General features: G+C 50.1%; 1 protein-coding gene across 2 annotated transcripts; it reads left to right on the plus strand.

The window, feature by feature from the left end:
* The first annotated feature begins 218 nt into the window (after positions 1-218).
* On the plus strand, positions 219-12961 carry DNAAF3 (dynein axonemal assembly factor 3). Of its 2 annotated transcripts, XM_085045335.1 has the most exons (11): positions 219-513; positions 583-701; positions 1964-2057; positions 2126-2268; positions 2729-3019; positions 3696-3809; positions 4958-5050; positions 5874-6198; positions 7391-7520; positions 9652-9723; positions 12708-12961. In XM_085045335.1, the coding sequence occupies exons 1-11, from the start codon at positions 435-437 to the stop codon at positions 12844-12846; spliced, it is 1599 nt and encodes a 532-aa protein (XP_084901461.1). In that variant the 5' UTR covers positions 219-434; the 3' UTR covers positions 12847-12961. The 2 variants fall into 2 exon arrangements, with proteins under 2 accessions (XP_084901461.1, XP_084901462.1); XM_085045336.1 differs by lacking the exon at positions 4958-5050.
* Positions 12962-13407: the final 446 nt, after the last annotated feature.

Here is a 13407-nt window from a genome sequence, read left to right on the forward strand (position 1 = left end):
AACCGTGAGGGAAAACCGTGAGGGGAAACCGTGAGGGATCCGCGAGAGATTCTTGAGGGAAAACCGTGGGGGAACCGCGAGAGATCCGTGAGGGGAAACCGTGAGGGAAAAACCGTGAGGGAACCGCGAGAGATCCGTGAGGGGAAACCGTGAGGGAGCCGTGAGGGGAAACCGGGAGGGAACCGCGAGAGATCCGTGAGGGCAAACCCTGAGAGGGAACCGTGAGAGATCCGTAAGGAAAAACCGTGAGGGGAAACCGTGAGGGGAAACGGGGAGGAGAAACCGTGAGGGAACCGCGAGAGATCCGTGAGGGGAAACCGTGAGGGAAAACCGTGATTAACCCGTGAGGGAACCGTGAAAGCTCCGTGATTAACCCGTGAGGGAACCGTGAAAGCTCCGTGATTAATCCGTGAGGGCTCCGTGAAGGTCTCGCCATGGCGGCCGCGCTGGAAGAAGCCATGGGCACCGTTTGCTGGTGGGGAATCTCCCCGGCCATGGATCTCCGCCAACACCGTGAGCCTCCAAACCCCGGGATTTCTCCGGTAACGCCGGGATCTCTCCGGTAACTCACGTTCCCCGCAGTCCCGGCGGAGCTGGACCCGGCGGCGGAGGCTGCGGTGCTGCTGGTCGGGGCGGCCGAGGGTCGGCATTTGTTAATGACCGCGGCTCGGGCGCGCCGGGAGCCTTCCCGCTCCGTGACGGTAGGGAAACCGGGAGGAGATATCGTGTGGGGAAACTGAGGGAAAATTGTGTGGGGAAACTGTGAGCGGAAAGCGGGAGGGGAAAACCGGGAGGGAAAAGGCGGGACGGAAATCATGAGGGGAAATTGTGAGGGGAAAGCGGGAGGGAAAATTGTGTGGGGAAAGCGGGAGGGAAAATTGTGTGGGGAAATCATGAGGGGAAAGCGGGAAGGAAAATTGTGTGGGGAAATCATGAGGGGAAAGCGGGAGGAGAAAGGGAGGGAAAATTTTGTGGGGAAACTGTGAGGGGAAAACCGGGAGGGAAAAGGCGGGAGGGAAATCAGGAGGGAAAAGCGGGAGGTGAAGTTATGAGGGGAAATCATGAGGGGAAAGCGGGAGGAAAACCGGGAGGGGAAATTGTGAGGGGAAAGGGGGAGGAGATATTGTGTGGGGAAACTGAGGGAAAAGCGGGAGGGAAAAAGCAGGAGGGAAATCATGAGGGGAAACCGGGAGGAGAAACTGTGAGGGGAAAGCGGGAGGAGAAAGAGAGAGAGAAATTTGTGAGGGGAAAGCGGGAGGGAAATCATGAGGGAAAACTGTGAGGAGAAAGAGGGAGAGAAATCATGAGGGGAAGGCGGGAGGAGAAACCGGGAGGGAAAAGGCGGGAGGGAAATCGTGAGGGAAAAGCGGGAGGGGAAAGCGGGAGGAGATATCGTGTGGGGAAACTGAGGGAAAAGCAGGAGGGAAAATTGTGTGGGGAAACTGTGAGGGGAAAGCGGGAGGGAAAAGCGTGAGGGGAAAAGGCGGGAGGGAAATCATGAGGGAAAACTGTGAGGGGAAAGCGGAAGGGAAAAGCGGCAGGTGAAATTATGAGGGGAAATTGTGAGGGAAAAGTGGAAAAGAAAGCGGGAGGGACAACCGGGAGGGGAAATTGTGAGGGGAAAGCGGGAGGAGATATTGTGTGGAGAAACTGAGGGAAAAGCGGAAGGGAAAATTGTGTGGGGAAACTGTGAGGGGAAAGCGGGAAAGAAAGCGTGAGGGGAAAGGCGGGAGGGAAATCGTGAGGGGAAACTGTGAGGGGAAAGCAGGAGGAGAAATCGTGAGGGGAAAACCGGGAGAGAAAATTGTGAAGGGAAACTGTGAGGAGAAATGCTGAGGGGTTGGCGAGATCAGTTTACCGGATCCGGTACTGCGATCCCGGCGGGGCTCCCGGCTTGGTTTCTCGGTGTTCTCCCGGTGCTACCGGATCCCTCCCGGTGCTACCGGATCCCTCCGTCCCCCAGCTATTCGTCGCCGAGCACAACCCCGAGTCGGTAGCTCGGCAGCTCCTCTTCCTCCTGCTCGCCCTGGAATGCCCGGATCGCCCCCGAGCCGAAGGTACCGGTTACTCCCGGTGATTTCCCGGTGATTTTCCATGATTTCCCGGTGATTTTGGGTGTTTGCAGCCCGCGCCGCCACCATGCTGGAGCTGCTGGGCTCCGGTAGCCTCCGGGCAGCCACGGCGGAGGTGCTGCGGGGAGCGGCGGCGAGACTGCGCCGGTGGGTCGGCGGGGAGCGGCGCGGCTTCGTGGATCTGAGCCTCATGAAGGTCGGCAACACCGGGAGCGACCGGGAGCACCGGGAGGGACCGGGAACGGGGATGGAAGGGACCGGGAGGGAGCGGGAACACCGGGAGGGACCGGTAATGGGGATGGGAGGGAGCGGGAGGGACCGGGAATGGGGCTGGAATATAGCGGGAGGGACCGGGAACACCGGGAGGGACCGGGAACGGGGTTTGGACATGCCGGGAGTGACCGGTAATGGGGATGGGAGTGACCGGGAATGATCGGGAACACCAGGAGTGACCGGGAACGGGGCTGGGAGGGACCGGGAGTGACCGGGAACGGGGTTTGGGTATACTGGACACACCGGGAGTGACCGGGAACGGGGTTTGGGTATACTGGACACACTGGGAGGGACCGGGAACGGGGCTGGGAGGGACCGGGAGTGACCGGGAACGGGGTTTGGACACAGCGGGGCTACCCGCTCCCGGTTCCTCTCTCCCGCAGTGCCGTGACCGCGATGCGCTCGAAGCCGTTCTGCGGCGCTGGGAGCGAGCGCTGCCGGTACCGGGAGCGACACCGGCACCGGGACTGTCACCGGGAGCGACACCGGCACCGGGAGTGTCACCGGGAGCGACACCCGCACCGGGAGTGTCACCGGGAGCGGAACTGTCCCCGGATCGTCCCCCGGGCCCCCCGGGCTGGGACTGGCGGCTGCGGCGGCGGCTGGGCGCTCGGTACGAGAGCAGAGCGGCTGTGGCTGACTGGGAGCTGCGGATGGCGCTGCAGCCACGAGGGGTAACACTGGCGACACCGGGGACAGCAGGGACAGCGGGGAGGGACAGCGGGGACAGCGGGGACAGCGGGACATCCCGGGAGGGACAGCGGGGAGGGACAGGGGGGACAGCGGGGGGATAATGGGGACACCGGGACAGCCCGGTAGGACGGCGGGGACAGCGGGGACAACCGGGAGGGACAGCGGGGGGATAATGGGGACAATGGGGACAACGGGGACAGCTCGGGAGGGACACCGGGGGACAGCCGGGACAGCCGGGACACCGGGGAGGGACACCGGGAGACACCGGGGAGTCCTTGGGGACATCCTGGGGGGACAATGGGGACACCGACCACACCCACACCAACACCACACAACAACACCAACACCAACAAACACACACCACCACACCCACCCACAAAACACCACACCACCCGAGGGATCCTTGGGGACATCCTGGGGCTCCTTGGGGACACTTGGGGGACACCGGAGGACATCTGGGGACACCTTGGGGACACCGGGGAGGACAGGGAGACACCTGGGGACACCGAGGGGACACTGGGGATCCTTGGTGACACTTGAGGAAACCGAGGTGGCCTTGGGGACATGTTGGTGACCCTTGGGGACACCGAGGTGGCCTTGGGGACATCCCGGCGCTCCTCAGCTGTCCCCTCTGCTGTCCCCTCTGCTGTCCCCAAGGCCACCTCGCTGTCCCCAGCCGAGTTCAGCCGCTGGCGACAAAGCAGCGACGCGTTCGGGGGAGGAGGTGACATCGGCAACGTCACCCTGCTGAGCGAGCGCCACCCCAGAGCCGTGAGTCTGTGTCCCCGAGTGTCCCCGAATGTCCCCAAAGGTCCCCAGAGTGTCCCCGAGTGTCCCAAAGTGTCCCCAAAGTGTCCCCAGAGTGTCCCAAAGTGTCCCCGAGTGTCCCCAAGTATCCCCAGGTGTCCCCAAGGTGTCCCCAAGTGTCCCCAGAGTGTCCCCAAATGTCCCCAAAGTGTCCCCGAGTGTCCCCAGGTGTCCCCAAAGTGTCCCCAAAGTGTCCCCGAGTGTCCCCAAGTGTCCCCAGGTGTCCCCAAAGTGTCCCCAAAGTGTCCCCAAGTGTCCCCAGGTGTCCCCAAGGTGTCCCCAGAGTGTCCCCAAATGTCCCCAAAGTGTCCCCGAGTGTCCCCAGGTGTCCCCAAAGTGTCCCCAAAGTGTCCCCAAGTGTCCCCAAAAGTGTCCCCAGAGTGTCCCTGAGTGTCCCCAGAGTGTCCCCAAGTGTCCCCAGCGTGTCCCCAATGTCCCCAAGGTGTCCCAAAGTATCCCCGAGTGTCCCCAAAGTGTCCCCAAATGTCCCCAAGTGCCCCCAAAGTGTCCCCAGATGTCCCCAAAAGTGTCCCCAAAGTGTCCCCAAGTGTCCCCAAATGTCCCAAAGTGTCCCCAAAGTGTCCCTGAGTGTCTCCAAAGTGTCCCCGAGTGTCCCCAGCGTGTCCCCGGAGTGTCCCCAAAGTGTCCCCAAGTATCCCCGAGTATCCCCAGGTGTCCCCAAAGTGTCCCCAAAGTGTCCCAAAGTGTCCCCAAAGTGTCCCCGAGTGTCCCCAAAGTGTCCCCAAGTATCCCCAGGTGTCCCCAGAAGTGTCCCCGAGTGTCCCCGAGTGTCCCCAAATGTCCCCAAAGTGTCCCCAAAGTGTCCCCAGAGTGTCCCCAAGTGTCCTCAAGTGTCCCCAAAGTGTCCCCAATTATCCCCAGGTGTCCCCGAGTGTCCCCAAAGTGTCCCCAAAGTGTCTCCAAAGTGTCCCCAAGTGTCCCCAAAGTGTCCCCAAAGTGTCCCAAAGTGTCCCCAAATATCCCCAAATCTCCCCAGATGTCCCCGAGTGTCCCCAAAGTGCCCCCAAACGTCCCCGAGTGTCCCAAAAGTGTCCCCAAAGTGTCCCCAAAGTGTCCCCAAAGTGTCCCCAAAGTCACGTGTCGCTGGCCAGGACGGGAGGATGACGTCACCGGCGGGTTACTGGGGAGATCTCGCGATAGGACCTTTCGTGAGCTTCGGGCTGCAGAGGGAGGCGAAGGGAAAGGTGAGAGGTTGGGGATTTTTGGGGTTTTTGGGGATTTTTTGGGGATTTTTGGGGGTTTTTGGGGATTTTTTGGGGAATTTTGGGGGAATTTGGGGGATTTGGAGAATTTGGGGAAATTGAGGGTTTGGGGATTTGGGGGAATTTGGGTTTTTTTGGGGTATTTGGGATGTTTTTTGGGGGGATTTTGGGGTTTTTTTGGGAGATTTTGGGATTTTTTAGGGGAATTTAGGGTTTTTTTAAGGGAGTTTTTTAGGAGATTTGGGGAATTTTGGGGTTTTCTGGGGGAATTTGGGGGATTTTGGGAGATTTAGGGCGGATTTGAGGAGTTTTTTGGGGTGGATTTAGGATGGAGATTTGAGGAATTTGGGGGTTTTGGGAAGATTTTGGGGAATTTTGGGATTTGGGGAAATTGAGGGTTTGGGGATTTGGGGTTTTTTGGGGTATTTGGGATGTTTTTGGGGGGATTTTGGGGGATTTTTGGGTAGTTTTTTAGGGGATTTGGGGAATTTTGGGATTTTTTGGAGATTTTGGGATTTTTTTGAGGGAATTTGGGAGGTTTTTAGGGAGATATTGGGAGTTTTTGGGGAAGTTTTTGGGTCATTTTGGGGAATATTTGGGATTATTTTTGGGCAGATTTGAGGTTCTTTTGGGGTTTGTTTTGGGGTCATTTTGGGAAGGATTTGGGGATTATTTTGGCTTTTTTTTGGGGGATTATTTTGGGATTATTTGGGGATTTTTTTGGGGATTATTTTGGGATTTTTTTGGGATTTTTTTGGGGATTATTTTGGGAATATTTTGGGATTTTTTTCTCTCCCAACCCCAGACAGCCACAGAGATTTCCCAGGAATTTCTCTCTTCTCTGCTGGACGAACTGCTGACCCCAAATTCGGGATCCAAACCCCAAAATTCGGAGCAAAACCCCAAAAATTTGGCTCAAAACCCCAAAAATTGGGATCCAAACCCCGAAAAAGGGCATGAAAACCCCAAAAATTCGGAGGAAAACCCCAAAAATTGGGATCAAAACTCCAAAAATGAGAATAAAAACACCAAAAAAGGGGATAAAAACCCCAAAAATTGGGGTAAAAACCCCAAAATTGGGGATCAATTCTCCCCCAAGACCCAAAGCCAGGATGATTCAGATCCACTGGGTGAGTGAGAGATCCCAAAAAACCCCAAATTTATCCCAAAATTTACCCCAAAAACCTCCCCAAATTTACCCCAAAAAACTCCCCAAAGTTTACCCCAAAAAACTCCCCAAATTTACCCCAAAAACTCCCCAAATTTACCCCAAAATTTATCCCAAATCCCCCAAAATTCCCCCCCAAAACTCCCCAAATTTACCCCCAAAAACCCCAAAAACCTCCCAAATTTACCCCAAAATTTACCCCAAAAACCCCAAAAACCTCCCAAAATTTACCCTAAATCTCCCAAAATTGATCCCAAATCCCCCCAATCCTCCCCAAATTTACCCCAAATCCCCTAAAATTTACCCTAAATCCTTCAAACCTCCTGAAATTTACCTCAAATTCCCCCAAAAACCTCCCAAAATTGACCCTAAATCCCCCAAATCTCCCAAAATTTATCCCCAATCCTCCCCAAATTTACCCCAAATCCCCTAAAATTTACCCTAAATCGCCCAAATCCTTCGAACCTCCTGAAATTTACCCCAAAACTCCCCAAATTTACCCCAAAATCTCCCAAAATCCCCATAAAATGTCCCAAAATCTCCCCCAAATCAGCCAAAACCCCCCAAAATCTCCCAAAAATCCTCCCAAATCTCCCCAAATTTACCCCAAATCCCCCAAATCCTTTGAACTTCCCAAAATTTACCTCAAATCATTCAAAAACCTCCCCAAATTTACCCCAAAATCCCCCCAAATTTACCCCAAAACTCCCCAAATCCTCCCCCAGGACCCCAAAATCCCAAAACTCCCTCAAATTTTCCCCCAAATCTCTCAAAACTCCCCAAATTCCCCCAAACTCCCCAAATTGTCCCAAAATCCCTCCAAATCTCTCCAAAACTCCCCAAAATCCCCCAAAATCCTCCCAAATACACCCAAAATCCACCCCAAATCTCCCAAATTCCCCCCAAATCCCCAAAACCTCCAGAAATTTATCCCAAATCCTCAAAGTTTACCCTAAATCCCCAAAATTTACCCCAAATCTCCCCAAAATCACCCCAAATCCCCCAAAATCTCCCCAAATTGCTCTCAAACTCCCCAAAATCCACCCTAAATCTCCCAAAAATCCTCCCAAAACTCCCCAAAATTCCCCCCAAATCCCTCTAAATCCCAAAATATCCCAAAATATCCCAAAAATTCCCAAATTTCCACCCCGCAGGTCCCGTGGCTCTCCTGCCCATCCCCATCTGCTTCCTGCCCTTGCTGAGCTCCTCGGGAATCCCAAAAATCCCCAAAATGCCCCAAAATCGCCTCGGGGGGCTTTGCCAGCTGCTCGTGCTGGGCTGGAGGTGAGATTGAGAATTTTGGGGAAGATTTTGGGGTTTTTGGGGTGATTTGGGGGATTTTGGAGTGATTTGGGGACATTTTGGGGAAGATTTTGGGGGAATTTGGGGGATTTTGGGATTTTTTGGGGTGAATTTTGGGGGTTTTGGGGTGATTTGGGGGTTTTTGGGGGGAATTTTGGGTTTGGGGGAATTTGGGGATTTTGGGAAGGTAGAGTTTTGGGGTGAATTTTGGGGAGATTTTGGGGTGATTTTGGGGGATTTAGGGGATTTTGGGTAGATTTTGGGGTGAATTTTGGGGATTTTGGGTGATTTTGGGGTGTTTTGGGGGGATTTTGGGTTTTGGGATTTTGGGGAATTTTGGGGGAATTTGGGATTTAGGGGAATTTTGGGACATTTTATGGGGTTTTTGGGGTGATTTTGGGGTGAATTTTGGGGAAATTTGGGATTTTGGGATTTTGGCTTGAATTTTGGGGTAATTTTGGGTGATTTTGGGGTGAATTTTGGGTTATTTTGGGTAAATTTTGGGTGATTTTGGGGTGAATTTTGGGTGATTTTGGGGTGAATTTTGGGACATTTATGGGGGTTTTGGAATTTGGGATGATTTTGGGGAATTTGGGGGTTTTTGGGGTGAATTTTGGGGTTTTTGGGGTTGATTTTGGGGTGAGTTTGGGACATTTTCTGGGGTTTTTGGGGTGATTTGGGATGATTTTGGGGCATTTTGGGGAGGATTTGGGACTTTTTGGGGGTTTTGAGGTGATTTTGGGACATTTTGGGGGATTTTGAATGATTTGGGGGGAGTTTTTGTGGATTTTGGAGTGATTTGGGGTTTTTGGGGTGATTTTGGGGGATTTTGGGGTGATTTGGGGAGGATTTGAGGGGATTTTGGGACATTTTGTGGGGTTTTTGGGATCATTTGGGATGATTTTGGGACTTTTTGGGACATTTTGTGGGGTTTTTGGGGTGATTGGGGATGAATTTGGGATGATTTTGGGACATTTTGGGGTTTTTGGGGTGATTTTTGGGACATTTTGGGGTGATTTTGGGATATTTTGGGGTGATTTGGGATGATTTTGGGAGATTTGGGGGGATTTTGTGGGGTTTTTGGGGTGAATTTTGTGGTTTTTGGGATGATTTTGGGGTGAATTTTGGGTTTTTTGGGGGATTTTGGGGTGAGTTTGGGACATTTTCTGGGATTTTTGGGGTGATTTGGGGGATTTGGGATGATTTGGGGGTGATTTTGGGAGAGTTTGGGGGATTTTGGGGACATTTGGGGGATTTTGGGGACATTTTGGGGTTTTGGGGGTGATTTTGGAGGAATTTGGAGGTTTTTGGGTTTTTGGGGTGATTTGGGATGTTTTTGGAGTGATTTGAGGGTTTTTTGGGGGATTTTGGGACATTTTGGGGTGATTTGGGGAGGATTTGAGGGGATTTTGGGGCATTTGGGGACATTTTGTGGGTTTTTTGGGGTGATTTGGGACATTTTGGGGGTTTTTGGGACATTTTGTGAGGTTTTTGGGGTGATTTGGGTTGATTTTGGGGATTTTGGAGGGGATTTGTGGGTTTTTTTGGGGGATTTTGGGACATTTTGGGGTGATTTGGGGAGGATTTGAGGGGATTTTGGTTTTGTGGGGTCTGTAATTAACTAATTAGCCCTAATTAACTAATTGCTCAGGTCTGGGCTCTGTCAGCTCCCTAATGAGCTCTGTGATTAACTAATTAGCCCCTAATTAACTAATTATTCAGGTCTGGGGTCTGTCAGCTCCCTAACTAGCTTGGTAATTAACTAATTGGTCTCTAATTAACGAATTAATCAGGTCTGGGGTCTGTCAGCTCCCTAACTAGCTCTGTGATTAATTAATTAGCCCCTAATTAACTAATTGCTCAGGTCTGGGGTCTGTAATTAACTAATTAGCCCTAATTAACTAATTGCTCAGGTCTGGGCTCTGTCAGCTCCCTAAGGGGGTCTGTAATTAACTAATTAGCCCCTAATTAACTAATGACTCAGGTCTGGGGTCTATCAGCTCCCTAAGGGGGTTTGTAATTAATTAATGAGTCTCTAATTAACTAATCACTCAGGTCTGGGGTCTGTCAGGTCACTAATTAGCCCTAATTAACTAATTAACTAATGACTCAGGTCTCTGCCCCTCACTGCCCAGCTGGGATCTCTCGCTGCTCCTGGAGCCACTTTGCTGCTGGAGCTTCCCACGTGAGAACCTCCTTAATTAACGCGTTAATTAGCGCTAATTGAGTCGTTAATTAACCTCAGATCCCTCCCGGAATTAACCCTAATTAGCCCTAATTAATTACTGCTAATTAAGTCATTAATTACCCTCAGATCTTTCCCTGAATTTACCCTAAAACTCCTCATCAAATTAACCTAATTAGCCCTAATTAATTACCCATAATTAATTCATTAATTACCCCCAGAGCCCTCCCCGAATTAACCCTAATTACCCCTAATTAATTACCCCTAATTAAGTCATTAATTACTCTCAGAGCCCTCCCTGAATTAACCCTGAAACTCCTCACCAAATTGACCTAATTAGCCCTAATTAATTACCGCTAATTAATTCATTAATTACTCTCAGATCCCTCCCTGAATTAATCCTAAAACCTCGCACCAGATTGCCCTAATTAGCCCTAATTAATTACCGCTAATTAATTCATTAATTACCCCCAGATCCCTCCCCAAATTAACCCTAAAACCTCGCACCAAATTAACCTAATTACCCCTAATTAATTACCCCTAATTACCTCCTAATTACCCCAAATTATCCCTAATTACCCCCAATTAATTACCCCCAATTAATTACCCCAAATTAACTGAAACACCTCCCCAAATTATCCCCTAATTACCCCAAATTAACTTCTCCCCAAATTAATTAATTACCCCTAATTAATTACCCCTAATTAAGTCATTAATTACCCTCAGATCCCTGCCTGAATTTACCCTGAAACCTTCACCAAATTAACCTAATTAGCCCTAATTAATTACCCCAATTAAGTCGTTAATTACCTCCAGAGCCCTCCCCAAATTAACCCTAATTAGCCCTAATTAATTACCCCTAATTAAGTCATTAATTACCCTCAGAGCCCTCCCTGGATTAACCCTGAAACCTCTCACCAGATTAACCCTAATTAGCCCTAATTAATTACCCCAAATTAACCAAAACATCTCCCCTAATTATCCCCTAATTACCCCAAATTAACTTCTCCCAAAATTAATTAATTATCCCTAATTAATTACCCCCAGACCCACCATTCTACATCCCCAACCCCAATTAATCAACCCTTCCCACCCCAATTAACACCCAATTAACACCCCAATTAACACCCCAACCCCTAACTAATCACCCCTTCCCTCCCCACCCCAATTAACCAGTTCCGGCCCCAATTAACTCCCTAATTAATTAACTTTTCCCCCAATTTCATTCCCATTCTACATCCCCAACCCCAATTAATTAACCCTTCCCACCCCAATTAACACCCAATTAACACCCCCAGCCCCAACCAATTAACACCCCAAACCCCAACCAATTAACCTCCACCCCAATCAACCAATTCCCGCCCCAATTAACGCCCTAATTAATTAACTTTTCCCCCAATTTCCCACCCATTCTACATCCTCAACCCTTCCCACCCCAATTAACACCCCAATTAATTAACCCTTTCCCTCCCAACCCAAACTAACCGCCCATCCCCAATTCATCAATTCCCACCCTAATTAACACCCTAATTAATTAACTTTTCCCCCAATTTCCCACCCCAATTCTGCATCCCAACCCCAATTAATTAACCCTTTCCCACCCCAATTAACACCCCAATTAACACCCCAATTAACACCCAATTAACACCCCAAACCCCTAACTAATCACCCCTTCCCTCCCCACTCCAATTAACCAATTCCCACCCTAATTAACTCCCTAATTAATTACCTTTTCCCCCAATTTCCCACCCATTCAGCATCCCAACCCCAATTAATTAACACTTTTTCCATCCCCAATTAACACCCCGATTAATTAACCCTTTCCCTCCCAACCCAAACTAACCTCCCATCCCCAATTAATCAATTCCCGCCCCAATTAACGCCCTAATTAATTACCTTTTTCCCCAATTTCATTCCCATTCTGCATCCCAACCCCAATTAATCAACCCTTCCCACCCCAATTAACACCCAATTAACACCCCCAGCCCCAACCAATTAACACCCCAAACCCCAACCAATTAACCTCACCCCCAATTAACCAATTCCCGCCCCAATTAACACCCTAATTAATTACCTTTTCCCCCAATTTCATTCCCATTCAGCATCCCAACCCCAATTAATTAACCCTTCCCACCCCAATTAACACCCAATTAACACCCCCAACCCCAACCAATTAACACCCCAAACCCCAACCAATTAACCTCACCCCAATTAACCAATTCCCACCCCAATTAACTCCCTAATTAATTACCTTTCCCCCAATTTCCCACCCCAATTCTACATCCCAACCCCAATTAATCAACCCTTCCCACCCCAATTAACACCCAATTAACACCCAATTAACACCCCAAACCCCAACCAATTAACACCCCAAGCCCCAACCAATTAACCTCCACCCCAATTAACCAATTCCCGCCCTAATTAACTCCCTAATTAATTAACTTTTCCCCCAATTTCCCACCATTCAGCATCCCAACCCCAATTAATTAACCCTTCCCACCCCAATTAACACCCCAATTAACACCCAAACCCCAACCAATTAACACCCCAAACCCCAACCAATTAACCTCCACCCCAATTAACCAATTCCCGCCCCAATTAACTCCCTAATTAATTACCTTTCCCCCAATTTTCAGTCCATTCTGCATCCCAACCCCAATTAATTAACCCTTCCCACCCCAATTAACACCCAATTAACACCCCAAACCCCAACCAATTAACACCCCAACCCCCAACCAATTAACCCCACCCCAATTAACCAATTCCCGCCCCAATTAACTCCCTAATTAATTACCTTTTCCCCCAATTTCCCACCCCAATTCTGCATCCCAACCCCAATTAATCAACCCTTTCCCACCCCAATTAACACCCAATTAACACCCCAATTAACACCCAATTATCACCCCGAACCCCAACCAATTAACCTCCACCCCAATTAACCAATTCCCGCCCCAATTAACGCGCTAATTAACTCATTCCCGCAGGCTGGTTCCGTGTCTCGGCTCTGACCAGCAGGAGGCGCTGCGGCAGCAGCTGCGGGCTTTGGCTGCGGCGGGAGGATTCGAACCCGGAAATGGGGAGTGCTGGGGGCATCTGGGGTTCGTTAAACGGCCTGTTAATTAGCTAATTAGTTAATTAATGTGGTCCTTGACTCGGTAATTGACTCAGTAATTAGTTATCTGTACTGTTAACTAGCTCAGTAATTAGTTCCAGCTCAGGCGGGAGGATTCGAACCTGGAAATGGGGAGATTTTGGGGTATCTGGGGTTCGTTAAACGGCCTGTTAATTAGCTAATTAGTTAATTAATGTGGTCCTTGACTCGGTAATTGACTCAGTAATTAGTTATCTGTACTGTTAACTAGTTCAGTAATTAGTTCCAGCTCAGGCTGGAGGATTTGAACCCAGAAATGGAGAGTCCTGGGGGTATCTGGGGTTCATTAAACAGCCTGTTAATTAGCTAATTAACTCATTAATTAACTCATCGACTCGGTAATTGACTCAGTAATTAGTTAGCTGTATAGTTAGTTAGCTCAGTACTTAATTACAGCTCAGGCTGGAGGATTCGAACCCGGAAATGGGGAACCTTGGGGGTATCTGGGGTTCGTTAAATGGCCTGTTAATTAGCTAATTAATTAATTAGTGTGGTCCTTGATTCGGTAATTGACTCAGTAATTAGTTATCTGT

Source organism: Lichenostomus cassidix, unplaced genomic scaffold (genome assembly GCF_008360975.1).
Source record: "Lichenostomus cassidix isolate B80296 unplaced genomic scaffold, HeHo_3.0 HiC_scaffold_38, whole genome shotgun sequence".
Classification (NCBI taxonomy): domain Eukaryota; kingdom Metazoa; phylum Chordata; class Aves; order Passeriformes; family Meliphagidae; genus Lichenostomus; species Lichenostomus cassidix.